Source organism: Trachurus japonicus, chromosome 24, assembly GCF_045865225.1.
Source record: "Trachurus japonicus isolate A0001 chromosome 24, Traja_1.0".
Classification (NCBI taxonomy): domain Eukaryota; kingdom Metazoa; phylum Chordata; class Actinopteri; order Carangiformes; family Carangidae; genus Trachurus; species Trachurus japonicus.
In genome coordinates this window covers 15,377,727-15,405,429 of record NC_140930.1, presented here as the reverse complement: position 1 = coordinate 15,405,429, position 27,703 = coordinate 15,377,727, and the positions used below count along the sequence as shown (strand labels likewise).

General features: G+C 41.5%; 1 protein-coding gene across 6 annotated transcripts in view; it reads right to left on the bottom strand.

Moving 5' to 3' along the window:
• Window positions 1-699: 699 nt before the first annotated feature.
• Window positions 700-27,703, bottom strand: part of utrn (utrophin) — a 172,271-nt gene continuing 145,267 nt past the window's right edge. For 5 of the 6 annotated variants that reach the window (XM_085771343.1, XM_085771341.1, XM_085771344.1 and 2 more), the window contains 10 exons: window positions 25,453-25,589; window positions 20,667-20,705; window positions 20,088-20,153; window positions 17,475-17,540; window positions 10,262-10,423; window positions 8,949-9,186; window positions 5,232-5,307; window positions 4,888-4,971; window positions 3,272-3,297; window positions 700-2,093 (listed from right to left, as the gene is read on the bottom strand). In XM_085771343.1, the coding sequence (XP_085627469.1) occupies window positions 2,085-2,093; window positions 3,272-3,297; window positions 4,888-4,971; window positions 5,232-5,307; window positions 8,949-9,186; window positions 10,262-10,423; window positions 17,475-17,540; window positions 20,088-20,153; window positions 20,667-20,705; window positions 25,453-25,589 (903 nt within the window). In that variant the 3' untranslated portion in view covers window positions 700-2,084. The remainder of the gene's footprint in view (window positions 2,094-3,271; window positions 3,298-4,887; window positions 4,972-5,231; window positions 5,308-8,948; window positions 9,187-10,261; window positions 10,424-17,474; window positions 17,541-20,087; window positions 20,154-20,666; window positions 20,706-25,452; window positions 25,590-27,703) is intronic. The other variant, XM_085771346.1, reaches the window with a different exon arrangement.

Genomic DNA, 27,703 nt, shown 5'->3' with positions numbered 1-27,703 from the left:
ATGTCAGCGATCGCTTTTCTAATGAACCGTTGTAGAGAGGAAAAGTTTCAAAATGATGATGACATTTTGTGATGAAGAGAGAATGAAAGAGAGTAGTGTAGGATTAGGGAGGAGCAGTCAGGTTTGATTTATAACCACCAACAGGCGAAAGGACAGCCAAGCAAGACCAAGGTAAATGTCTCTAATGGAACATCACACAATCTTTAAGAATAATTAATGAATGTGGCTACAAGTGAGTAACACTGCTGAAATTAAAAAAGTTTGTTTTAAGGTGTTTGGAGGGCTGGAGCAAAGAGTGAAAAGGCTAATTGCCTTTCATCATTCATTTGGAGTTCAGTACATCCCATCATGTTCATCGCAAACACGTAATAATGACGTAACCTCACACCATGTGATCAATTCCTTGATAAATAGCAAAGCTAAGGTCCTGGATGGATGACACTGAGGAATTGGCAATAATGAGTTCTATACAGCTCAAACCAGGAGTGGGTGTATGCGATGGCTTTAAATTCAGGGAGCAAGTCCTGCATATGAAACATTTAAAAGTAGTGGGATGAATTTCTAATCAGCGGGTCTGAAATTCCCTTAAGTGATTCAAATATATCACCTTTAAATATTTACAGGGTTGATCAACCATAACAGTCCTAACAAGGCAATAAACAGAGCAGGCAGTAAGTAAAAAAGCCAAGGGGAAAAGCGTACTTGTTATAAAAATTTTATTTAGAATAAAACAACATAGCCATATTACACGTAGTGTGGTCAATCTATTTTACATACCTCAGGAGAAGCGACACAGTTCTGCCATGGTACGGTTCATCATGATTGTAATCATTAAAATTATCACCAACATTGTCATCAGTCTACAGTCAGAGGAGGTTATAGTAGTGTTGTTCAGTCTCACAAGTTTTACAGGATAGCATATAGCACAACAACACAACGCAGTGAGGGACCAGTGCTAGAAGGCCAGTGGAAAAACCAACAACAGATAAAGTAATACTCTTCGTCACGGGTGGCCAGCTTCAGCAGGCCACACACCCATTGTGGTACAGTAATAATAACTTCTTTTTTTTTTACTTGGTATCTCCTCGTTGCAGTGTACACAAATACAGTAAGCTAAAGCTTCGAATGCTAAACCAGGTTGTTCATGTTCTGTAAATGATCACAACTGTTTTAAACAAGTTTACGAACCACAAAAACAAAACTGTGTCTATGAGTCTGAGGTAGCAAGGCAATCATGGCTTTCCTCTGATTTCTGAACATATATCTTTTAAAAAATCTATTCTACATAATGATGGCAGGCCTCTTACAAACCCAGATTCAGAACAACTTTAGATTTAAATCTGTATTTTCCAAAACGTCTCTCTTTATACACAGTCCCACTTTAATTCATCTACTCTCGTCTTCCACTTGTGGAATGACTAACTGTATAGGCACAGAAGGGGTAAACTTTACATTAACAAATCGCAGTCGACACAAAGTCTGCCGGCATATTCAATGCTTTAAAGGGGAACTTGACATCAAGCATGCTACAAGATAGATCCTCCAAACAAAACATACGCCTGTGACTGTCCATGTCTTCAAAACGATCCTTTCAGCCACTGAATGTTATTACTCAAGAAATGTGCGTGCTCCCAGATACTGAGGATAATCTGTGGCTACTTCCATTGACAAAAGCAACTGGGGGCTGGAGGGTTCAAAGCAGTGGAATGACAAACAGGAAATTAACAGTTTGATTCCCAGTGAAGGCAGAACTTAACAAAAACAAAACATAAATCCCAAACCACCCTCTGAAAATCAAAAAGCATGTATAACTATACAAAGCCCCGTGTCCATATACTCATCTGCATATCTAAACAAATCACTGACAAATGTTGAACCAAGTTCAGGTACAATCTACAGTTCATAAAATGTACAGTTTGCATAGTACAAGACAAGGTGGCAAAAGTAGTTAAGTTGTCCGGTCCTGTGCGTCTTTGGGATTGAGGGTCTAGGGGTTTGTTTGTTTGTTTGTTTGGGAATGGTCCTGTCTCTTCCAACACACACACACACACACACACACACGCCATCCTGTGTGGTGACTGTTCTCACATCACCTGTAAAACAGACAGCACAAACAGGAAATAATCAAATTGGATCACATGACAAAAGTAAAACAAATTCAAGAATAAGGTACAGTGTGGTTGGGTTCAAGTGGACACAGTGAGAGTATTTCAAGGTGCAGCAGGTGAACCTGCCTCATTTCTCTTCATCAAGACATCACTGTGTGGAAACATCACAAGTTCAAATAATGTAATCGGGTTTGAAAGCTGGTAAATGGACTGCAGTCCCTCAAGCCAGTTACAGTCCATTAGGAGCTCGGTGTGGAGGAAAGAGAGGAGGCGGGCGCGGATGATGCAGGAAAGATTTTACAAAACATAGCTGTCTTCTTAGAAATGGAATTAGGTACTTGAACCTATTCACCCATGCCTTTGTGTGAAAATCAGCAGAGAGTGTACTGTGAACAGCATTTGCCAAGGACGGAGCGAAAAGGGAAAGATGAAAAGGCTGACTTAAATATCAGCAAAAGAAGACTGTGGTTCGCTTCATTTCCTGCATGTACTGGATTCAAACTACATATTATGGGTGTTATACAGTATCAGTATCAACCTGATCCCACATTAAATTCAAAGGTGTAAAATGTAAAAGCGATAAGTCGAAGCGCAGTGGTCTTCAAAGAAGAGAGTAGGGAAGAAAGTACACAAGGGAAATTATATCTAACAGCCACCACGCATGGATTCATAGCAAACAGGAAGTTTGGTTGGCGTGTGTGACGAGTACAGCAGCTTAAAAAGTCACAGTGAGAGAGGGGGAGCAGAGCGAGCAGAGCAGCTCCAGGGTGTGGTAAATAATTACAGGGGGGAAGAGGTCAGTGACAACGGTTTTCACAACAACTCTGTCCCAAAATGCACCTTGGCCTCGGACCAGGGGAGTGAGAGGAGCCGCTAATGGCGCTCCCTGGAGATCCATTAGCTGGCTCTTTCTCACAGGCCACCAAAATGTGGAGGGATGAGGCAGGTGAAGGCAACAGAGGAGAGGACTTCTGTGGCAGAAGCTGTAATTACTTCTAAAGTGTTGCTCTCTCCAACTTCTCACGGCTTTATAAATGACTTAAAATACTGACCCCGAAAAACTGACACACAACGGAGCGGACACAGGAGCTTCTGCAGAGGCTGCAAATACGCAGTCCGATTCAAAAAATATCTAAAAGTGGTGAAGTGCTGCTGCGTCTTACCTGTGGTCTTGAGGAGAGGCTTGAGGCTGTGGGAGAAAAAACAAAGAGACAATTGAGTCATTTAACACTTGAATTCCCCAGTTCTCAGTTTTATAAGTCTACATTAAATTATCAGCCTCTGGGTCCCTCCCACATATTCCTGCACACACACTCCGCTCTGCGCTGCTCGGCCCCCGGTGCCTCGGAGCTGTGCAGTAACCAAATGCTAATAGCTCTTGCTGGTGCGTCTGGCAGATTAGAATGGATTTTTAACTAAAGCCCTCATAGGAGTTTCAACTCTAAAAAATTCAAAGGCAATCTTAAACCAGCGAGCTCTCACTCACTTTTTTGAAGATTTTTATTTATTTTTGTATTTGATTATAGCCTCCAGAGGTGGGTATTCTTTCAGAGTCTGTTATAAAGAGTAATGAGGGTCTAAGGTTTTTCCTGATCAAATCAAATGCTAAATTGAAATGATAATTTAAAAGAAAAAGAAAAACCCTCAAGGATGTTGTTTAAAATCTATGTTTGACAAAGCATTTCATTGGATTCAAAACCACAGTCATAATGCAGAGCAGCCAGCCCACACCACACAGCACAAGCTATACAGCACTCTGCACCCAGACACAGGACAAGACCTTTTGAATTCATGACTACAGATGAGTGCACAGCTGCGCAAGTTACCATTATTTATACATGGCACTTCACTTCACAGCACACACACAAACAAACACACAAACAAAGCTGACGTAATAATGACAAAAAAGCGCAAAAAAGATGCAGAGCAGTTGTGTGCGAGACAGTCACACAGGAGGGGGAGGACAGGATTTGACAATAGTGGGAGGAAGTGAAGACAACAATCAAAAGATGGAGGATGAACCGCGCTTAAATTATAAATTATGTTGATGGTATCAGGAAAATACCAGTTTCTCTCCATTCTGATTCAATGTCATTTATTTCTGCCACGTTGTACTGCTACAGCGATAATGCTGAGACAACAGCAACAAAGATTAAATCCTAAAACAGCCGTTCTGTTGGGCTGAGACAATTAGTGAAACTACTGTAGCTGATCAACAGAAAATTCATTAGCAACAACTCTGATAACTGCTTAATCGCCTCAGCGACATTCACTCTAAAGTGTCAAACATTTTCCATTTCCAGCTTTTCAGTTGTGATGATTTGCTGCTTCTTTTTGTGACATATGGTTGTAAACTAAACATCTTCTGTTTCTGTTAGTCGGGATAAAAATATCCCACTTTGTATATTTGAAAGATGTGGTGAAAAAACTGTGAGCTTGTGATCTATTTTTGTCTTTTATAGACCAAAAAAGGTGTAGATGAATCCCTTTAATATTTTGTACTACAGTATGGTTGATTTCAGTGAAACATAATAATTTTTCACAAAAGAAACTCGAATACAAACTGGCCTTGCTCACACTCATGAATTTTTCCCTGCGAGGGATGAGCCGTGAAGAGTTATACAGTATGGCATGCACTATTTTTCTGCTGACCAGCGACCTTGTGGCAAAACACAAACCTGGCCTCAGAAAGGCTGGGGAGACACGGCGGGGGGAAGAAGAAGAAGAGGAGGAGGAGGAGGAGGAGGAGGAGGAGGAGGAGGAGGAGCGGGAAACTTACGACTGCATGCAGGGAAGGAGTTGTTAATCTGCTCCATTACATCTGCCAGGTCAGAGCTGCTGTTGTGGGAGTCCAGCAGCTCATCTGAACAGACACACACACACACAAATATGCAAAGAGAGGCTGAATTTTAGTTGCCACGCAGACACAGTTCAGCATCACAGTGAGCAACACTTTTCCATTAGCAGAGTAAGAGTGTGAGTGACGCTCAAACTTTCATTGTACCTGATGTATAAGTGTTGAAAAATGTATCTTCTGCCATAGTGATTGAAGTCAAGGGGACAGGCCTTCATATATCTAGATCAGTGGTAGCTTGAGTATACAAGTCTTTTTAAATGTCTCACCTGAGTTTTCGCTAAGTGGCCCTCGATCTTGCGCGGCAGGAGAGGACACTCCGTTTACCCTTGAGTCCACATCCGGCTGACAGGGTGAGAGACAGAGAGGGAGCATGACAGAGAGAGAGAGAGAGAGAGAGGGGGAGGGAAAAAGAGGGAGAGGGAAGAAAACAAAAAAAGAAAACTCCATCATTATAACACAATTATTCTGCTTGGCTGCCGCTTGACAACTTCAAAATTAGCCGTGCTTCACTGCGGCAGGCGGAGACCAGGGAATACCAGAGGGCGGCACAATGAGGCTGTCGTCATGTGTACAAAAACATTCCTCATAAACAATAATAAACACGCTGCAGTGCGCGTCACATTCAAAGGACATTTTCATAGATTTTTTGAGTGTTTCAGCTAATTGAGCCGAGGGATCTTAGGGAGTGTGACAGTGGAGAGAAAAATCCTGTAGCGCCATCATGACAGATTAAAATGAAGGTCGTGATGTGCAGCCAAGAGACACAAATACACAACCGCAAATATTCCTTTGTCTATGATAATCTATGCTGCACACTGCGTAATGGAATATGTAAGTTTCTGCCTGGATACAGAAGACATATATTTGTCTCGTCTTTTTCTCCACAGGTTTCTGCCCTCACACCTGTGGCTGAGCCTCTCATTTGAAAATCCATCTCTCCCGGGGCCGATGTGTCTGACATCAATGCAGCCGGCACAGTAGCAGGGAGTGAATACAGATGACCTACAATAATCTAAATAAAAAAACAAAAAAACATTGTTGATATTCAGGATGCTTCTTGACAGGGTCTTGCCTGTAATACATTGCATCACTGTTCCTCTTGTTCGAAATGCTGTCCCCTGTTGTCTGTGCAATGTCCCTGCTCTGCAGCCCCTTCTTGATATCAGCCACTGAGCTTATAGTGACTTAGAGGACTCAGTGAATGTTTTCACCATCACTAAAAAAGACTGTTTCAGGCAAAAGATTTTTAGATGTGTACATACAGTAGAGATTCTAATCACATGTTTCTATTATTGAGATAAATAAGCACAATAAATTAATATCTCAGATTCAAGTCACTGTTAAGGGTCTAAATAAACCAGTAATTTGTCCGAACACTTTGTCACTTAAACTCGACTTAATCAATTTGAAATGAGGATTTTTGTAGCTAAAACACCATGGACAGCTGATCGGTTGGTCTGTAGCTCTGATGCACAGAATCACATACTTGAGTTCCAGTGACATTTACAGCAGAATACCACATCCTCCCTCCTCCCCTTTAGCTTTTCAGCTGAAAGAAACCAAATCAATGTTTCCTGACTCCCCTCCCGCGTCACCCCTCTTCTTCTTCATCTCCTGGTGCCCCCGGCGCTAGTAAAGGCTAACACGTTGGAAACGTCTCTAGAGCACAGCCAGTGTCTTGAGGCTCGTCTGAGAATAGCTCGGGTCAGGGCTTTTGGTCAGCCTTCAGGAGTGTGAATTTAAAGCGTGCCATCAAGTCTGCTGGGTTTATTATTCTGCAGCTTGGCGGTAATGCTGCTGTTGATGGAAAGACATGTTGACATATCGTCAGGAGGACGCCGGGGACTCAAATGTCACCCAACAGAAGTTCTTATTTAGCGTGGGGATGTTTTGTGGGTGTGCAGATAGTCGTGCATGCCATTATGTTTGCACTTTTTGTCTTTCAGTATTAGCATCAGAATCACATTACGTCAAGATGTGGTGGCACTGATGCAGAAACGTTTCAATACCAATATGGTACAGATAATGTACAAAGGGAGGCATTATTTTATATACAGAGACACGGTGACAGCTTATTGTAATCTAACACCAACAGACTTGTACTGTTATCTAACCCTAACACTAACTTACTCTGTGATTGTATTTCATGTGTGTTTGTGTGTGTAACAGTTGCTAGTTACTTTCCAGATTAAAACTGCATATATAAATAATAAATAGCACCTATGATTTATCTATTATACATTTACACGTATATTAATCTGCACTGACAGGATAAAAAGAAATTAAATTTATTGAACTTGAGCCAGCTAGTGCTTAAATGTTAATAAATCAGTCGTAATAGTAAAATTTACGACAGTATAATACCGACAGGGAACATTATGTTGCCTAATGAGCACTCTCATTTTTCAAGATTCAATATGTTTACTTACAAAGAAGCACTTCTAATTGTACTATGTAACTATCCAAAATATTGAATTACATACTGTTTGTACAAATAAGTATGTGTACAGTTATCTGCGGTTTAAAAATAGAGCAGCAGCATCTCCGAACTGGGTGAACCAAAAACTTTTTCTTCACCCCCCACCCCTGTCAAAATGTTGATCTTCATCCATTAAAAATCTGCAGAGTCACATCAGCAGGCTTCCTTGGGCCATATTTGTTGTGAGTTATTACTGTGCCTTCAGCTCCACAGCTTCCAGAGAGCCAATACCTGCCCCTGTGTTTGCTCAGTCTGATTTGTCAGGATTGCTGTTTGTTTGGCTTGAGGGTTGTGCATTTCTCACTTGGCACAAACAGTCCAACCTCAATGAGCAATTAGGCTGCGCATAAACAAATCTGGAAGTTATTGATAGAGGGACGGGAGACGGCTGCAGGACTCCTGCATGGAATGGTAATGATTTGATTAGGATCTAATCTGACCGTTGATGAGAAGGTGTTATTGTTCAAAGGCACAAAACAGTAAAGATAAAAACTGATGGGCTGGCACGTCTCGCCTATGGACTTGTGTGGTTGTTGAGGTGAGGATTAATACATGCTCCAGTACGTATTAACGTCAATGATTTATCTGAATGACTGCGAATGATTCCTTTCAATTAACTGGAGGCCTGTGTGAGTGTTTCACTTTTTAAATTAGGCTTTTTTTTTTTTTTTACTTATTCTATGAATTGCACTGAAACGGCTCTGCCAGCTGCTGTGTGCGACTGCGAGTCTGTGAACTGTGATTACTGCCCTGCTGCTCCTCAACAACACGCCTAATGAACTGAAAGAAAAGGCAAAAATAAATGGCAGACATAAACTTACAAAGTCACAGTTGTATAAGTGCTGTGCTAAAAGGCTGCAAAATGGTAGTTCGACAAGAAAACAATAATTAATTTTTCACTTATGTATCCAAAAGTGCAAGTGGATGTGAATCACCCGTAAAAACCCTGCAACAAAGACGGGTTATTCTACGTTAGCTTGTCATTATGCAATAACGTTCAGTCTCCTTTTTGCTGCTAATTTGCAGCTACATTGTTGTTTTGTCTCGTCTCAACTTGTGACTGTTTGTGTTGATACTGCTTTTGACAGATATTGGTGCAACTTTGAGACTATCTAGCCAAAGTGTGCTTACTTTAGTTGTTACTCACTTACGAAGACCTCCTTTTAAAGCAGACAAATGCCACTAACCAGCCTTTATATCGTGGTATTACAATTATGTCGCTTGAGGTTTTAAGTCCTTATTCATGTTCTCTTGAGCAACAACACTGCATACATTTTTTTCTGCAAATGGCCTCTTCACAGCAGCAGTTCCAACCAGCCCACTTTGCAGTTGTCAAAGAGAAATGCACAACACCAAGAAACAACCCAGAGTGCTTCCTTTTTCTATCTGAGGAATGACTATTTTGACAACACACGAGTCTATGTATATCTATCTGTGCCCCCTCTCCGCAACAACCTGTGGCTTCTCAGGGATAAAACCGTCCAACAAATCAATGTTATGTCACCTGGTGCAGTAGCTGTCGGAGGCGGTGGAGCTGAGACTCCAGCTGTTTGTTGTGTTCCTCCAGGATGTGCATCCGGGCCTCCAGGCGGCCTTTGTGTTGTCGTAGCAGCTTGGCTTCGGCTAGGAGATCGGCCTCGTCTGGGTGGCCGGACTGGCTCTCGGACTCCCAGGAGCTTCCAGCAGGGGCCCCTCGCTGGCCATGCTGCTCCTTCAGCTGCTCGTACTCCCTCTGCAGGGTCCTGGGTAATAAGGAGTGGTAGCATAACACATATGTGTCACAGGTATGCATATACACCACATACTGTATGTGATCATTTTGTTTTATTTTTATACAAAGATGTATGCACTGTATATTTTTGTTTACATTCAGCTCATTAGATACATTTTTTATCAATTTTATTAATATATTTATATCATATTTTGCATACTTGTTAAGTAGAAGGACTTTGTAGTCATTTGTAACATTAGTTTGACAGTGTTAGATTCCTAGGAGCCTGGGCATAATGCAACCACTCGGCCCTGATGGGATTTCTCTTTCATGTTCTCTTTCCTATGATTAAATAATAATTACAAATATGTGATTCAGTGTTGTTGTTGTTATTTTTTTTGTTTGTTTATTTTTTTTACAATTCCTGAAGGACCCTCAAACAGAGCTTTCAAATGCTTCCTCCTCAAAACAGCTCCAACAGTGGGGTGCCACAAAAAAAAACACCCCTCTCATGTTTACCTCTTCTTTCTCAGCAAAATCCCATTTGAAGTGGATACACAAACACAAAGGGACCCCTCGCCAAACCCCCACCCCCACCACCCCCCACCCACCCACTCTCCCAGTGCAGAACCATAAGCTGCAGTGCTTTACTTAAGTTGGCATTTATGAGCCTGGCAGTAAAGCTCGCTCTCTCTCTCTCCCCCTCGCTCTCCCGGAGCGCCTGTGTATGTGGATAATCAGTGTTAAATCACTCCAGTCCAGCCACTGGCTGTGCAAAAGCATCTCTGCAACAATGGATCGTCGTACTGTACAGTGACTCTGTCTCTAAGCCATGTCCATTTACTAATCAAACCGGGGAAAGAACCTGGTTTCCGAGACGGGAAGTGTGACAGAATGTGCAAAAATACTCAGATAAGACCAGGAAACTGTGGAGTAAACAGTAAAAGTGATGACAAAAAGAAAACCAGAGCATTTCATTTCCGTACAGCAGAAATGAGTTCAGTAATCTCAGTGTTAATAATCTCCTCTTGATCTTGAAGGTTGTCCAAACATAACTTCTTTCCCCTGTCTCCTAAGCCTCAGCCCAGCTCAGTCTGATGCCCTACCTCTGCTCCTCCTCCAGACGAGCGATGATCCGCTCCAGCTCGCCTCGCTCCTCCCTCTCCACGGCCTGGAGGATCTGAGCAGGACTCTGAGGCTGACTGCACGGGGAGCCCTCCCCTCCCAGCGTCTGACAGTACTGCAGGATCAGGGCATGCTCGTCGTCCCTGTGGGAAAGAAATCAAGAGTTATGTGAGCGCTGAGGACCCAGTCGTCTTTGTCCCTGTTGCATCACTTCGCTTCCTAGTCTTATTTCAGCACTTATTTCTTGTAAAATAGATGAACCGACGCCACAGTAGGGTTTCCATTGTCATCTTTTGCATCAACCAGGTTCACAGCACATCAAAAAGCATAAGATTATAGCAAATGCACATGTGAAAAAAGAAGACAGCAACACAAACAAAAACAGCAGCTTCCAAGCTTGTAATCTAAACAAAGACTGCACGAGCTGCCACGATATAGAAGATCTTCAGCTATTGTAGGTCTGTGACGTTATAAGCTCCACAATCCCTGGTGGAACATAGATGTGTCAGTCTTTACCATCTGATAACTGGAATAAGAGGAAGGCGGTGGGATGGTGGAAGGAGCAGACAGATGGAAAGATGTGGAGGGAGGAAGGGAGGCGCTGGTGTCTGCTCTTGTGTTTCTGTTCATGTGTGTCTGCCCGTCTCTTTATGTGTTATCTAAGTTATCTGAAGGAGGCTAGCAAGTCTCGCAAAATCCCCGCTGTCACCGTCATTCTTAAACACAACCAGAGCCTTGAAGACTAAATCCTGAAAACCTTACACATGGGGGGAAAAACAAAAACAAACAAAAAAACAGGATGGCAGGTTATTTAAAAAGTCCTTTCCACTTCTAAAGTGACTGCCAGTTCCACACCCAGCCTGACAGCTTGGAATAGACTTGGGTGAGACAGTTTAGTGGCATGGTAGCTCCATATGTGACTTTCTATCCAATACTAATTCTATTTTGACATTTTTCATGAATCCGGCCAGTTGAAATGCCCGCCTATGCTCAGACTGTCATTCAGCATTTATATGCTGTGATTATGCAGCATTAACACAAATATATCTGTATCAACATGAAGCCAAAAACCTTGTGATGAATGTACTGTCTGCTATTGCTTCAGATACTAAAAGTAGAGGCAATATATTTTTATTACACAGAAATATTGAATAGGTTTCCTGGGATCTGGGAGCACGGCAACATCAAAAATACTGCTTATGACTCATCATTACAGAAAACAACTGTGCATGTTATGGTAAAATAAAATGAGCTGTAGTTGATGTTTTAGTGATAATTTTACCATTTGATTAGGTAGATTAACTTCCCTTATGTCACATAACAGCAGACAAAACATGATCAAGAATCAGCACTTATTTGTATTTTTTTAAGCTACAAGTTTTTGATATAAGTGTACTTTAAGCGCCTTTTAAAATACATCGACTTGCTATAAAGTTCACTCACTCTTATCTGGGCGAGACCATAACCGAGTGCATAATCCTTAGTTATAATGAGTGAGTTAATCAAATACGCTCCGGAGAGCAGTTTGACAAACTGGAACGTCTCAAGTTTAACATAAGACACCCTTGAACTGCACCATGGGAGACAATCAATGAGTATTCAGCAAATATTCAGAATGTCATTATCGGCACACACATAATAAGAGTCATTACGAATAGGAAGCTTTTTCTCAGCGTTGACAGTAATTATACTATTTTGTGACCAAGGACTGGGGGGAGCGTAGAGCTAATGAAAAGGTACAGAGAAAGAGGATTTCACCTCTTCACGTTAAAAGAACAATATGCCAAGCCATGTGTGTTGAAGAGGAAAGGGATTTTTAGTTCATTCTGGGATTTGAAGCACAAGTTTGAGTATTTTCTTTCTTTTAAGAGTGGGATTTACGTCAAATGTGCATTTAGGATTAAATTTTTCGTTTTCCTTTTTTTTTGCAAATAGGAAAGACACATAATATAAAAAAAAATATAAAATCACCTTTGTAAGAAGTTTTGGACCTCTCCGAACTCTCCATTAAAAACAAAAAACATTTAAAAAGGAACTGAGTAAGTCTGGTCACTTTTCCTCTGTTTTGCTAACCCTCGTCCTGGCCATGTGTATTTGTTTACAATGAAGCCGACGAGAAATCAATCAATAGGGTGGTAGATAATGTTATATACAGTATCATAAAGGATGTTACGACGTGTATATTTGTGTAGTTTAATCTGTCATAAGCAAGAGATTACGGGATATGGGGCGCACTTGTGTCGCAGTGCACGGAGAAGAGAGCTGGCACACCGGGGAGCGGCCTCTATCTTGCAAAGTTGTTTTTTAGCCAAGAGACGCAATAAGTGACTCGCACTTGGAAGTCAGAGAGCCTCCATTCTCCCTCTGAACAAGTTAAGTCATTTATTAAACCATCACAATTACTCCAAAGCTGTTTAATTAAGATAAAAAATGAAGCATAGTTAAGATACAAATCCTGCAGAGTTCCTCTCTAACTTCTTCTTCTTCTTTTTTTTTTTTTTTTTTTAAATCTCCTTTAACCAGTAGCTCTCACACACATATACTGTAGTTCCTTCCAAGAGTTTTTTTTTTCACCCAGTCATTACTTATTTATAGCTTTATTATTACAGAACTCTAACTTTTCTAGTTTTTCTTAAAACTCTTTCATATCTTAAGCTACAGTTTAAGCACAGATGAATGTAGTTATTCATCAATCTCTCTTGAACGTGGAGACTGAAGCCACACTGGGACTGCTGAGCTGCTGATAAATGACATAAAGAAGGCTGGCAGAGACAGGAAGCTGGATGTCACACTGCCACTGTACTGACAGGGATGATGAAGAAAGGCTTAGCTGCTTTAAAGAACGTTAGGTTTGGGAAAAGGTGGCAGTATTGCATGCTGGGGCCAGGGGATTAAGGAGGTAGAGGGGGAGGGCGGGGGGTCCTCCACAGTGAGTGACCAATTAGGCAGGTCCCTGGCAAGAGGATGCTGCAGAGGACATTATGGCTGGCAGGCAGGAGAGCCCACAGGACAGTGGGGAGGGGATCATTACATGGGAAAATGGGGACTACAGGGGGTCGAGCTGGCTGGCTAATACTGGAATACTGGGACAAAGAGGAAGTACAGTGAAAGGACTGGAGGCTAAGAGAGTGTGGTGGTGGAAGATGAAGGGACAGGGAGAAGAAAGGGATGATAGAGGAAGAGAGCATCCGTGTGGAAGAGGAATTAAATGTGAATAATGGCGATGAATGGAGAGGCTATTAGCTGTGATGCATTGTGAGGACGAGTGTTGTGTTTGGTGAGGGTGAGCGGAGGACACAGCTCAGGGAACTTTTTACAGTCTTTACACAACAACAATAGTATCCGGGCCTGATGCCTCGCTAATATATCGCAAAGCAAGCGGCGCCTCTCACACTGCATATCAATGTAGACTGAGCTTGGAGAGGAAGAGTGAGAGATAAAGAAAGGGAAACAAGGATATTGGCAATACGGGAGAAAAAGAAGAGAGAGGATGAAAGAAAGGCAGAAGCTACTTCTATTCCCCTCTTGTGGGATGTTAAAACCTCTCTTTCTATGAGACTCCCATATTTGGTGATTGATCATTGTGAGGTGTCTTGTTTACAACACAGGGCTTCAAAAAATAGTATTTCTGTGTTTACCTCTGTGCTTAGTGTTTAATCTGAGGTTGCCTGGGCTAAAAGATAAAACTTGATTAGACTACAGCTAAAAATGATGAAAGGAGGAGAAGAGAAAGGGAGAGGGCGAGAGGGGAGGGGTTGATGAAAGGGAGGTTTCGAAAGAAAAGGGGCTGGAGAAATTAAAGGGGACAGGAATAAAGGACAAAATATGAAAGACAACAAAAAGGGACAGCACTGGGGGAAAGACTGGAAAGCGAGAGATAACCGGACAAAAAAAGACGAGTGAAAAGAAGGATGAGGGGAGTCTCGGTCCTCGGCTGATGACAACATTGTGCTGGAGGTCAGAGAAATCAGGCATCACGACTTCCTTATTAAGGATTCCCTTTTAGATAAGGGAGGACAAAAATGACGTAAGCACACACACACACACACACACTCACACACTTTATCTCCGGGGCTCGCTCGCTCTGTCTTTCTCTCTCTCACACACTCACACACACACTAATTATTGATATCACTGCACAGCTGGCAGCGAGTCCACATCAGTGTTTGCAGGCTTTGAAAGATGAGGAAATACAAGCCAAAAGTCAAACATGCATGTAATTGGCTAACGCAACCATCCATGTTGTACACTATGTGACCAGACGCTGCCAAGGAAGACACCTTCTACTGTCCCATTGTCACACACTGGGGGGATCGTTTGTGTGTCTGTGTGTCCTCACAAACACCCAGATGGAGCAGGGTGATAGACAAAAGAGGCTTGTGTGGAATCAGCTGTAGGCGGGAAAGAATAAATCTCACGAAAAGAGAGGAAAGACAATCAAACACTCCAAACCAAAGGTATTAAAAAAAAGGAAGAGGAAGGCGAGTTATTTCTTAGCTGAGAAGTCTGACAGTGCAACGTACAGCTTCATCCTTTCAACAGAGATATGGCTGGGGGGTGGTGTTTTACTGTAGCCGTATCTACAAAGCACAATAACTCTTTTTTTTTTTTTTTTTTTACAAAGTTACTTTTTCCTTAAAAGTCGGCCTTAATGAACACATTGGAGTGTAGAACCAGAGCTACTGGCTGATTATGGCCTTTTAAGAACAGCCAGTTCTTATTCAAAATCTAATGCAAATTAATTTTTTTTTAAATGTCATCACATTTATGATAAAACACTGCTAAGAGATCGATATTAACCATACTCTAAAACTATTATAGGAGAATAAGTTGGCTGTACTGACAACACAAAAAAAAAATCATCACAAAGATCTTAACATTATTTAGCTCTTTGTTCAAATTAAGAGCCAGAGTGTGGATAATCAATTCTAATAAGTTAATTATCCTGCACAAAAAGAGCAATAACATAATTATCCTGCACAAAAAGAGCAATAACAATCTAAAACAGCAGACAAATTGGACGTAGTTCACTTCCTTTCCAATTAGTACTGTTAAGAGCACAATAAAAAAAGTTTATATCATTTTACAGACTGCAGAGCTCCCCACGGAGAGCTTGGTTATTCATTTTAAATGGGCTAATAATCAGATATGGGTATTGTGCTGCAGAAAAAGGACATTGTATGCATTTTTAAAGCCTGCTGTACACTCATAGGTGCCATACTGGGCTTTATCCTTTATGACTACAAAGCCATTCTTGTCAAAGATGTTCTGCAGAAATATTCTTGTCCTAGTTATCTTTTATGATTGGCATTTAAATTTCCCTTTTCTGGAGGGACTGTGCTCTTTTCATCTTCACAGCTACAGTACATTGTGTAGCTGTTGTTGTTTTGTAGACGAGTGGTGTACAAGACTTAGAGAAATGACACTGATGTGGACGTGAGAGAAAGCGGGAGAACTATGATTACTGTATGCTCTAAATGCGCCCTAGTCGGTTATTTTTTCTCCTCTGCCGCTAAAACCATTAGCCTTCATCAAACCCTCATCTTCCTCACCTCATTAGTGCTATAGAGACTTCAGTGTACCAGAGTCAGCGCTGCTACAGAGCCGGCAAAGATAATGGCTTCTTCTCTTAAATAAGCCCGAGTACAAAGCACAAAAGCGAGAGGGAAGGAGGAGTGGGGATAATGTGTTTGTCCCGCATTACGAAAGCTTTGAGAGGAAAATAAATCCACCTCTGATTCCACCTTCCCTCTGCTCACCAAAAACTTTTTGTCTTTCTGTTCTTCTGTCCTCCTATTGATCAGCTGAACACAGAGAGAGAGCGCAGACCTGTTCCTTCTGGGAGTCTTTGAATTGAACACCTTCTGCCTCTAAAGCTAAGAGGCGAGGTGAGAAGAAGGTGTGGTGTGGGAGCAGTGGTCCACATGATGCACACGCATCAGCAAGGGAGGCAACCTACAACCGCATGAAGCTCCACTTCATCTTCAGAGCAGAACCATCTTCCCCTGCGCCTTTCCACCATTGTGTTGTCAATATTCCTTTTTAATGAATTTTCCTTTTTAAAGGCCGCAAAACTTCCTTTCTTTTAAGGAGGTATACTGTACAGGGAATCTTTTTGCTCTCCTTCTCTCTTTGTGCTACTGGAAACTGATGTTAAGATAAAAATAAATAAATAAATAAATAAATCATCCACACCCTCTCTGTATCTGTTACATTCTCATTCACAAATTAATTTCACACATGCATACACACGTGGATAATGTTCAAATCTATTAAGATGATCTATGATCTGGGAAATCTTGAGATCAGGACAAGAACATGTGTGTCACGTGTGTGTGCCTGCCTGCCTGCCTGTGTGTGTGTGTGTGTGTGTGTGTGTGTGTGTGTGTGTGTGTGTTGATCTCTGTTTGAACACACATGCTCTCAGAGGGGATTTGAGCCTCTAGAGCTCATTCCCCTGATCAGGATCTGAGCTGAGAAAAGAAACTGATGCTCTCTTCAACCTGAATGGTCTGTGGAAGACATACACATGCCTTCACACACACACACACACACACACACACACACACACACACACACACACACACACACCTTTTTTTCCTCATTCTTTCCTTCTTCAAGTTAGCCGCCACGCTCCCATCTTACTGATCAAAGATAACTGGTCGTTATTGGAAATCCTGAAACTGATCACTCTCACTGTTCATTGTTGGCAGTCTAATCCATCACATTTCTTCCGAAGTCCTCTCCTTCCCGATGTATTCAACCACATCCCATTGTCTTTTTTTTCTCCCCACTATGAAAACCTCCCTCCCTCCCTCTCTCTCAGCTTCCTCACACACACCTTGATCTCTTTTCAGGAAGCCACCTTGTTATTGCTTTGACTGGTTTTGATGCACGGAAGCCAGAGAAGGTATGTTTTGGGGTCTTTGACAGGTAAACAGTGAAGCTGGAGCTGTCTTAGCATTGTAATGAAAGGAAATATCAAATAACATGTACAAGAGAATTTCACTTGACTTTTTGGAACAAGTTCGTCATTGAAAATAAACTTTATTTGTAAAAATAAAGAAATCTGTGTGAACGTGTTTTCGAAAGAACGCGGAAGGAAACATGTGCTGGTGTTGCAGAAAACTTAAAAAATGTTAAAAACAAAAATAAACAAATCAAAAACGCCGGAAATAACAAACGGTGACTTACATGCTTCCTGTGGCTGAGCTGCTGTCTGTGGGCAGGGAGCCGTTGGAGCGCTCCATCTGGGCCAACCTAGGAAAGAAAAGCAGCATTAGGGACTAAAATTTAAACATTTAAAAGCTGGTTTCACCTCATTAAAATGCAGAACATCAGTGTAAACAAATGAGGATCTCGGTCCCACAGCAGGACCCCAATTACGATTTAAAAAATTTAGTGACGTCTCTAAGCAGGTTAAATGACAAATGATTCTTTTTTGTTTTGCAAAAACAAGATTACAATGGCCACGTTTCATGCATACAAAGACTGTGTACTAATACGTGAATGCATTTTGTCCACAGGAGCGTTTTTGTATTATTTCTGGTCACAGATCCACACAGAGGAGCCATGCTAATGAGGCAGACTCCCACTGATCACAGCTTGTATTCAGCAAACTCTATAATACAGCAGCACCAAGGTTGTCCCACAGATGAATAATATGATCCACAAAATATCCTTTGGGGTGAAACTGAACTACAACAGAATATACTGTTAAGGGGACGGCACTGGGAAGAGATTCACCAGTCAAATCCTATCATTGTGCACATTTGCCCATGCAAATCTATAGGCTATGCCACAATCTATAATGTCAGCATCTAAAGCTCGGATAAAACAGTAAGTCATGCCTGTGTCATTGCTGATAAAACGACGCAGCAGGAAACACTGAGCGAAGGTTAATTGTGTGTGACCAGTGGAAGGTTGCAGGACACACAAAGCAGCTCTGTGCATCACAAGACCATCCATAATTAAACCTTGTGTGGAAGGACACACTGGGGTCTGTTCTGACACAGGTAACCCTTGCCCGCTTCAGAGAAGATAAGCTCAGGACTTATTAGAGATTCATTCAGTGGCGAGATGGGATTTCTGTGACTGTGATACTTGTGGATCTTTATATTCAGACTTATCTTAAAATCAAATATGACAGGTTTTCAGTCTCAGTGCAGGAGAGCATTAGTCTGTGCGATGTTGGCAGTGATTAAATGCAGCTCATACACCGTGTGTACATGGGTGTGTGTTGATGTGCGCGCCAGTGTCATTTCGAAGTGGGCGGTTGAAAACAGCTTTTGGGCCGATCTGTTGCAACTCTGATCTCAGCAGCAAATCCATTATGTCACCAGCCGTAGCGGTGGGTGGCTGTGTGTTCTCTGAGTTCTCTCACTGAGCTTTGACAGTCATCCGACATTTAATGTATGGGAAGACTTAAGAGAAAAGCAGATGCACAAAGTTTAACAGGGTATTTTATGGTTGCTGTTGTTGACAACTTTTCTCTTTGCACTCAGAACTCACAAAATAGCTAGTTTTTATGCATTTTTCCATCATGTGCATAATAAAAAGTTCATATGATGGATTTATGCTTTCAAAAAATAATAATTTTGCAACAACAATACCAACTCCAGAGAGTCTCCAGACTTATCGCTGCATGGTAAAACTGGTCTCAACTTTTGCACTTTTGTTTATTTTCCTCTCCAATTTAGTGAAAAAAACAAACAGCATCCCATATACTTCCCTTGTTCTGTCTTTGTAATGATTCAGCTCAATAGAGCCAGCACAGATTTGAAAAAAATAAATAAATAACAGGATATTTTGATAGATGCTGGCAGAACAGGCTTCGTTTGTGTTCGATTCTGAGCTTCAAGTGTCAGTGTGAGATCAGTTTCATTTTGTAATGAGCAAAAAGCAAAAAGCAGAGTGGCCAAAGAAAAGAGAGTTATTCACCACAATCAAATATAATGCTGCAGAAGCAACTAATTAAGATACTTAACAGTATCTCTGTTTATATGACAGCCTTCAGGCTATACTGGGCAGAATAAAGCTGCCAGTGTGCTTCTTCAGGAGTGTTGTTCAGAGGAGTGAATAGCTTTTAAAAGCTACTACTTTCAAACGCTCAAAAGCTCTGTTGGCTTTTCACCTTGCTTTCTACTGTGGCCATTTAGAACAGCTGTAAACACATTTGATTTCCGACAGGGTCGCACAAAGCATCGCATGAACTACTTCAAACACAACCCAGCTCCACAGTTCAATAATACACAACAGAGACATGTAATGACACTAAATTAAGTTTCTGGTTTTCATTTGATGTCATTCCATCTCCTGCAAACCACATTTTTATACATTTATACATTTCTGCTGATCCTTTAATATAGCATAATACAACCTTGTTTAATGTGATTTTCTGTAGCTGTAGCGCTGCTGCTGTTCTCTGTGTATTTCATGCTTTTAAAATCATTGTGTGGAAATTTGATTTGGTTGTCATGTTCCTGGCTCATTGTTGTCAATATCAGATTGCACGTACATAGTTTTGCATTAAATGCAGATTGAAGGCAAATGTGGCTTGGAGTATGGAAATATTTAAAAACAGAACAGAAAATGGCCTTGAACTATAAGATGTATTTATTTTCAGTAAATCTAAAATGTACAAAAACACTGGTGTGGCCGTTAAAGTGTGTTTCCCCTCCTATAATGAAGCTCCTGAGATTTTCTTTAATGTGAAGCATTTAAATGCAGTTAGCACTACTTTATGTGTATGCTTTATGGCGTCTGATATGATGAGATGATGATTGGGAAATGCAGTGCAGTGCATACCTGCTGGCATACTGCTCTATCCTGGAATGGGTGTCATCATGAGAGAGCTGAGGTGACTGGGACAGCCTGGAAATGAATGGGGTAATGGAGATGAATGAGATCCGGCATGCTCACACAACCTCATTAGCACACAGATTCACAGGCACATGCACACACAGTCGCTCGCAAACAACCTAATGACCCTTCTCAACATCACCTAGAAAACAAATCTGATGATCCTAGGGAGAGAAATAGGAGAGCAGGATGATCTACGGAGCGGTCGGGTGGTTTTTGACAGCCGCTGCTGGGATGAGCAACTGAAAGCTAGTTGGATGCTTCAGTGAGGAGAAGGTGGTGACGGTGAAGAGACAGTGGGTGAGTGGGTTTTTTGGGTTTGGTTTTTTTTTTTGCACGTACAGTCAGTGGATCAGGCAGGCGGGTGGGAAGGCAGGCAACATGCAGTGCAGTCATGGCTTAGTTGGTGTGAGGACGCAAAGGGAGGTGAGTGAGGAGAGAACAAGAGTAAAAAAAGGAGGTGTTTCTTAAAAGGCATTCCAGTCCGGGGGACGAGGTGTAGTTTCTGGTGGCGTGTATACTCACTCATACTGCTCCGGACACATGCTGATGAGGGTGACGGGACTGTAAGAGAATCGGAGGGAGGGAAGGAGGGAGGCAAGGGAAGGAGGGAAGGGGAGTAAAAAGGTACCACAAAACATTTTAAGGGGTCAAATCCACTCAGTGGGTCAGAAACAAAAACACAGCATGTGGAGGAAGAGCCTGTGTAACTCTCTCACACAGGGACAGCATGTAAAAGCAGGTGAACACACAGTCACCAGTGTGTACACTACACATGGTCTCTTCTTTTGTTATGTAAATCCTTCAAAATAGACCGGTGACACAGAATATGTAGGTTGACAGGCAGATTGTGTGCGTATGTGTGTGTCACAAATCGCATGGAAAAGGTTGAGTGTGTTAGCTGACATTGTTGCAGTCACACACACATTTCATTTAATTGTTTTTTTAATTTATCTTGCATACAGAATGATATGGCCCAAATTCATTCCTTTTTCTCATTTATTTACGGTGGGATTTACTGAAATAGTGTGCCAGAAAAAAACACAACATACAACAGAACCTGTTTTCTGGTTAATCTCTTATTGAGTCCATTATGTGATGAAAGTAGAACTGAAACACACCATGAGATCCCAGAAAATGAGGCTAACTGCTCTTTAGCGTTTTTGGAAATAAAATATGACAAAGCAGAATGCAGGCGTTAGTTTCATGAAGTCTTTTTAAGTTTCTAGTTTTCAGTCCGTGGTAATTGTTGCTATTCTTGGAGAAGCACAGCATAAATTGTTACTTGTAAACAAATAGGACACCTTCTTATCTCATGAAAACAAAGAAATGTGTGAAATTTGTGGAGGAGGCTGGCTAGAAATTGTTAAGATAACAGTCGAGGTTGACATTCTTTCGCCTCACGCTTTTCTTCCCACATTAAAGCAGGAAAATTCTGAGGGAGACGCGTGGCACGGCGGTTATGTTTCTCACAGCAGGGCAACAGTGTAGTCACACTTCTGTAGCTGCGAGGAGAATTTGAAATGTAGCAGGAGATCCAGATAGAAAGGAGTTTATAAAAAAGGAGGGAGTGAGAGAAAAAGAGAAATCGGGGTCGTCGGGGCAGACGGAGCTAACTACTGAGAGCTAAAGCTGCAGCATTTTACGCCCCCACCGACATCTTCGCCAGAGGGAACAGTCAGTGTGTTCCTTTTGTTTTTCAGGAGGGTGATGTCGTTTCTCATCTTTGCCAAAAATTGATAGCTTTTTGGTGTGAAGATTGTTTTCCTTTCACCCAAATTTGTCCCACATAACTTGACGTATGACATAATTCTATCTATCAGATGAGTGCACTTCAGAGGTAATCTGCAGCAACGAAGAGGGAGGAAGAGGAAGGAGAGGGAATTGGAAATGAAGAATGTGGAAAAAAATGAGTGAAGGAAAGGTGAGAGTGAGGGAGGTAAATCACAACAGTAGAGGCCTTGAGAGTAGTTGGGGTCTGATAAATGTGGCTGCATGTGCTTGCTGAAGTACAATAAAGGAGCAGAGCTTCATTTCCACTGGTAGTGGTATAAGTCTGAACACAGCCAGCTGCTGTCGAAATTCATGGCTACAATGAATTTAAAATTAAAAATACTCTTCATAAGAGATCACCATCAGTCTGGCTCTTATTAATATCTTTTAAATGCCTCAATTATGAAAAAAAATGCTTTTGGTGGCTTATTATGTCCAGATCTAAGTGTATTCAGAACATGAATGAGCAAGGTCAGTGGTCTGCAGAATGAAAAAAATGTGATGCTTCTCCATCTCGGCCTTTGGATTTAATACAGATCTGAATGAGTTCACAAAGGATCAGTCGACACTAAAGATGGTGACTGGAGTAAACAAATGGAAACATATGAGCAGTAAGAACTCAATCACCCATCAAGAGGCCTTTTCTTCTGAAAGACTGGCTAATACAATGTCACCAAACCTTGCTACTTGGACTTCTGTGTTTCCACCTGGCTACTTGAAAAAATAATATATAAATTGAAGCACTGATTCAGAAAAAAGTGAAGAAACTGCCAAAAGATTAGATGTCCTCTCTCATCTTTTTATGTATTTGTCAAAAGCATACAGTATGTGTTTCACAGTGTTTTCAGGGGAGGTGGAGGTGGAGGTGGTGGAAGGGGGTCTTTGTGAATGCCCTGAAAGGCTTCGAAAAATCAATTTGATCCATCATGCTGTGGTAGTCACTCTGTCTCAGTTAGCACCGTTTCGCCCTGTTCCTCCTCCCCACAAAACACAATCTTCACAGCGAGTGAGTGAGTGAGTGAGTGAGTGACTGAGTGACTGAGGGGGGAAATATACAATCTATCACCAAAGTGTAATTTGCGACTAACCAATGTTTTTGGGTTACCTACCTTAATTCAGTACATTAATCTACCAATACATGTACTAAATATGAATATACAAAAAGTTAAAGTGCACATGTTAAAAAAAAAAAAAAAAAAAAAAGTCAGCCTCTAATTTTCTAATCCGTATTCAAACCCATTAACCTCTCTGCGAGGCCTAACGCAGGGTGAAAGGCAAAAAAAAAAAAAAGTGTGTGGGAAACCATTAGAATAGTTCTTCCACATTATCAAATTTAGCTGTGACAAATCAAAAATCCTATATGGTGTGAAATTAAGCAAAGATTGAAGTGGGAGGTGAGAGTGGGCGGTGTTTTGCTCTCTCAAGGTGGAGGAAAACAGAGTGGGTGGAATTAAAACAGAGAAATGATGATACAAGAGCAGAGAGGGGAGAGAGACGGGGAGTGAGTGCATTAGGGAGGCCAATTATACAGCAGACAATCTAATTTCCTCTTCTGCTGCTACACTACTTTAAAAATTATAACTTCTTTAAAAGTTCCTTTTGTTGAGACGACCAATGGACCCTGACAAGGCATTAAAGAGGTTTTGGGGCGGATATTTATAAAAAAAAAAGAAAAGAAAGAAAGAAAGAAAGAAGAAATCTCTTAATATTATTCAAAGTTGTACACAGCGAGACAAACTGGAATAAGTGTGATATCCAGTCTGTTAGTTCGTTGGTATTCTGCGTTTGAGGCTGAAAAATTGGAAGCAATCACATTCTTATTACAAGCAACATGGCAGCAAATGTGAAACGTGATGTTTACCTAATCTGTATAATTCCTCTTCTTAAGCAGGGACTAGACCTTGTACCAATTATAGAAAAAATCCATTTCAATTTAGGTCACAGTGTTATTCATTCATATGAAGATGACAAGAGCCATAAACTGTGACAATATAGGTCTAAAATGAATGGGGTGTACTGATCATACGCCTAAGCCTGATCTTATGGACAGCTTAAAAGCTAAAAATTGCACATACAGGCTTCTCTCTGCACATAAAGCCGTCTCTTAAGTACACAGCCTGTGGTAACATGTGGAGAGAGAACAGCTCACAGCAGAGACCTAACATGGTAAACGAGACAGGAAAATGATAGCCATTAAATAGTTCTGAATTTCTCTAAGTCTCCATTCCCTTCTGCCATATTTTGAAAAGATCTCCAGGTTTCTCCGGCAATTCCTCTGCATTTCAGAGGCATTTATCAGGCGGGCAGCTCTGCAGGAGTCATTTTTCAGAGCGGAGAGGAAGTGAGAATGGGTCGAGGTGGGAGGTGAGGAGGAGGAGGACAGGCAGAGGATGGGAGGGATGAAAGAGGGAGTGCAATCCATCTGAGAGGGCGACTGCGTGCGGCTGGATGTTGTGGGAAAATCTATCCTCGGCGGACAGGTGTGTCGCTTGGTTTGTGTGTACATACGCGTGGGTATCTCCGAGAGCTCGGAAGATGCAAAACGACTTTGTTCGCAAGTCGAGGAGCACGAGGGGAGGGGGGGGGATGTCAGAGATTAACACCGCGAGTGACTGAGCGACAGCTGACAGGCAGAGACATGACAGACTGAAGGAGAAACATAAAAAAGTAAGAAATCGTAACAGTGTGAGAGCACGAGGGACGCAGCAATTAACACTCTGAAACACACAGGGGGGTGAGTGTGTGCTGCCGAGCGTCCCACATGAGGCTTTTCACAACCTGTGACCTGAGGATATTCATGACAGAGTGGGTGATGTGACAATAAGACATATTTAAAGGGGCACTCTACCAATTTTACATGCCAAGTCAATTTAACAGTCAGAGGGCAGACTGTGAAAAGCTCTCGAGAAGCTTTGACAAGTTGAAGAAAATTTATATTAACCACACTTGTCGCTTAAATAATCTTGCCTCTGAGGGTAAAATGTTGTAAGAGATACCCTGGGTGCGTGACGTTCAAAAAAAGACATATCAAGCAGGAAGGCTTTAACGAGAGACACAAACAAGTTGCATTTTGGGAAGTGTAGGATCTTTTTGTTTTTTGGGAGCTTGAGTCCAGACATAATAACAAATCAGTGCAGTGCAACTTTTAAATACAGAACAGGAACACTTGTCGCACGAATGACAGCTGAATAAAAATGTGTTTACATTTACAAAACAGAAGAGTGAGGGGTTGCTCTTTTTTTATTACCTCCTCCCTCACGTTGTGCTTTCTAATCCAGCAATGAAATTCCTCACATGACTAAATCTCGCCCACATCCTTCACTCACAGGTATGTCTCACTGCAGAGGACAGAAACGCTCTCTCCTTCCTTTTATTGCGGCATTAGGACAGTTGGAAGGTGTAAATAAATATTACCTGCCTCCAGACATAAAACTAAACAATACGGATTCTGACATCGATCTGTGTGTGATGAGTTTTTCATGTGTTCTATTTAATCAGATCAGTTCTCATTCATAAAGACACTCAGGTGTTTACTCACGTCTCCATGTTGTCGCCCTCTAAAACCGTCTGGACAGGTAGGTAGCCGAGCCGAGGGTGTTTGGCGAAGTACTTCTTGGATCGGAATTTATTCTTCAGCACTTTGGTGAAATCACGCATGTCCTCACCTGACGTTGTCTACAACAGACACACACAGAGGGAGAGAGAGAGAGAGGTTATTTATTTTGGTGTTTGTGTTTCTTATTCACACATGAGCAGCATATGCATTCGTGTTTTGTTAATTAGATGCTTAACAAAGTGTTTGTCTGCCAGAAGCGGTATCTGCCTTGCAAGCTCAACAACAAATTACCACAACAGTCTGTCCAGAGGGCGAGAAAATCCTATTGCAGAGGATTCAGACAACCACCGCTGAACACACACACACGACACCCACAGTTGACAGCTATGTGTGAATGAATGAACAGACTCTATTGAGTTCACTTGGCTTATTGACTAATCCACATAATTTAGGATGGTAGCTTGAGCAAACTAACAGCAGTTACAGAAAAATGTTGCTAAAGCTGGAGAAGATGTGTATGTGTGTGTCTTTTTGTGTCAACTCCTTCCTGTTGAGCTTATATGTTTTCTTTTGGGACATTTCTTTCCTTGCCTTATTAGATAGTGACAGTGTAGATTCTGGCAGGAAACAATGGGAGAGGAAGAGAAAGGTGTGGGGATGACATGTATTAACAGCCTCCAGCCTGAGTGGAATCAGATAGTTTTGTGTTTTGTGCTGTCTGTTTTTAACCACTAGGTCACCAGGTTTCCACCTGATGTGCTGAGACAACTCAACTCAGTTCACTCTGACAAAAAGGACACCGGAAACATGAGTCAGTCCAAGTGTCTCATCTCAGGAAAAAGGTATAAAGATTGAAATTACAGTAATAAATGGGAACACAACACCAAATCTGGCTTCTTCAATAACCCTGACAAAGTCCTCTGGAACTATGAAAATGTCACTCCCATAAAAATCTCAACCTAATAAAAAAGCAATATTGTGGCCATAAAATGAACAGTACAACAAAGATGAGAGAACGTTTCTTAATAAACGATTGGAGAGTTTCACAAAAACACTCCTCATCTGTACCTCCCTGCAAAGTCTATTTGTTTGTTGTTGGTTTTTTTGTGTCAACATTATTCAATATAGACTTTTTATTTTCAAAGATAGAAAATGGAAAGCCTTTTTTTGAACATGGAGAGGAGGGCAAATATAATTATGTTTAATAGAACAGAAACAATATAAAACTTCGAAAGGAAAGGGTTGGATAAAGTTAAGCAGCAGGATTTAAAATATCACAAGGAGCTGATTCAGTTCAAGTTTTTATTTGATTTCCCCGGCAAGACCCCGACAGGAATTACACATTCAGGTGTTGGACACATCTAATAGTTTGGGACTGATACAGTAGGTTTGTTTGGATATTCAGCGTTCATGAACAGCAAGAATGAAATCATACTGCAGCTTTTTAGTGTGATTCAAGCAGGAACTGTTCAAGGTTTTTGTTCCACATTCATTTGAGTATTGATCTGGCTGTATGCTTTACATCATTGTTCATGCAGAACAGAAGCCGTTGCTCCAGTCTAAGGTGTTTGGCACTGCCACACAAGCTGTCTCTCTATAATTTGCCTGTATTTGGCTCCTTTATCCTCACATGTCTCCCAGTTGTTTATGCTGAAAAGCCTGCGGTCAGCGTGCTGCTGTCCCAGTCATTCTTCAAAGCGGTGATGGTGATAAGCTGTGACTGGTTTCTGGCAGGCGAAGAGCTTAACATTATGGCAGATAAGTTCAAATATTCCTCTAATCAGTGAGTACAATCTTTTGTCTTATGCTCTACATCTTTCACAGGCTTCTATGCAGCTTCCAGGCTGCTGTCATGAACGCCTTTCACTGCCAAACAGACCACATCTCTGCTGAGAAGATGTGTCATCGGAGCAGTTTTATCAGCGAGGCCCTTAAATTCAGCTAAATGTCATCTAAACAAAGTCGGCCTCGCCTGGCTGCTCCGGTCAGTTTGATGTCCGCTCTAAGAGAGTGTAGGACAACGTAAAGATGCAATTACTGTGCAACAAAGAGACACACTGATATACGATGCCTGGATGTAAACAACTCATTGGTGCTCACATCTAGTGAATCTTAGTCGATCAGGCTCTAAAAGAAACATCAGGACCATTTACAAGAATTTGGAAAACCTCAATTGAAACTTTGAGGCTGAATTCTGAGCAAATGAAATATGTGGTATTTATTTTTTATTGGT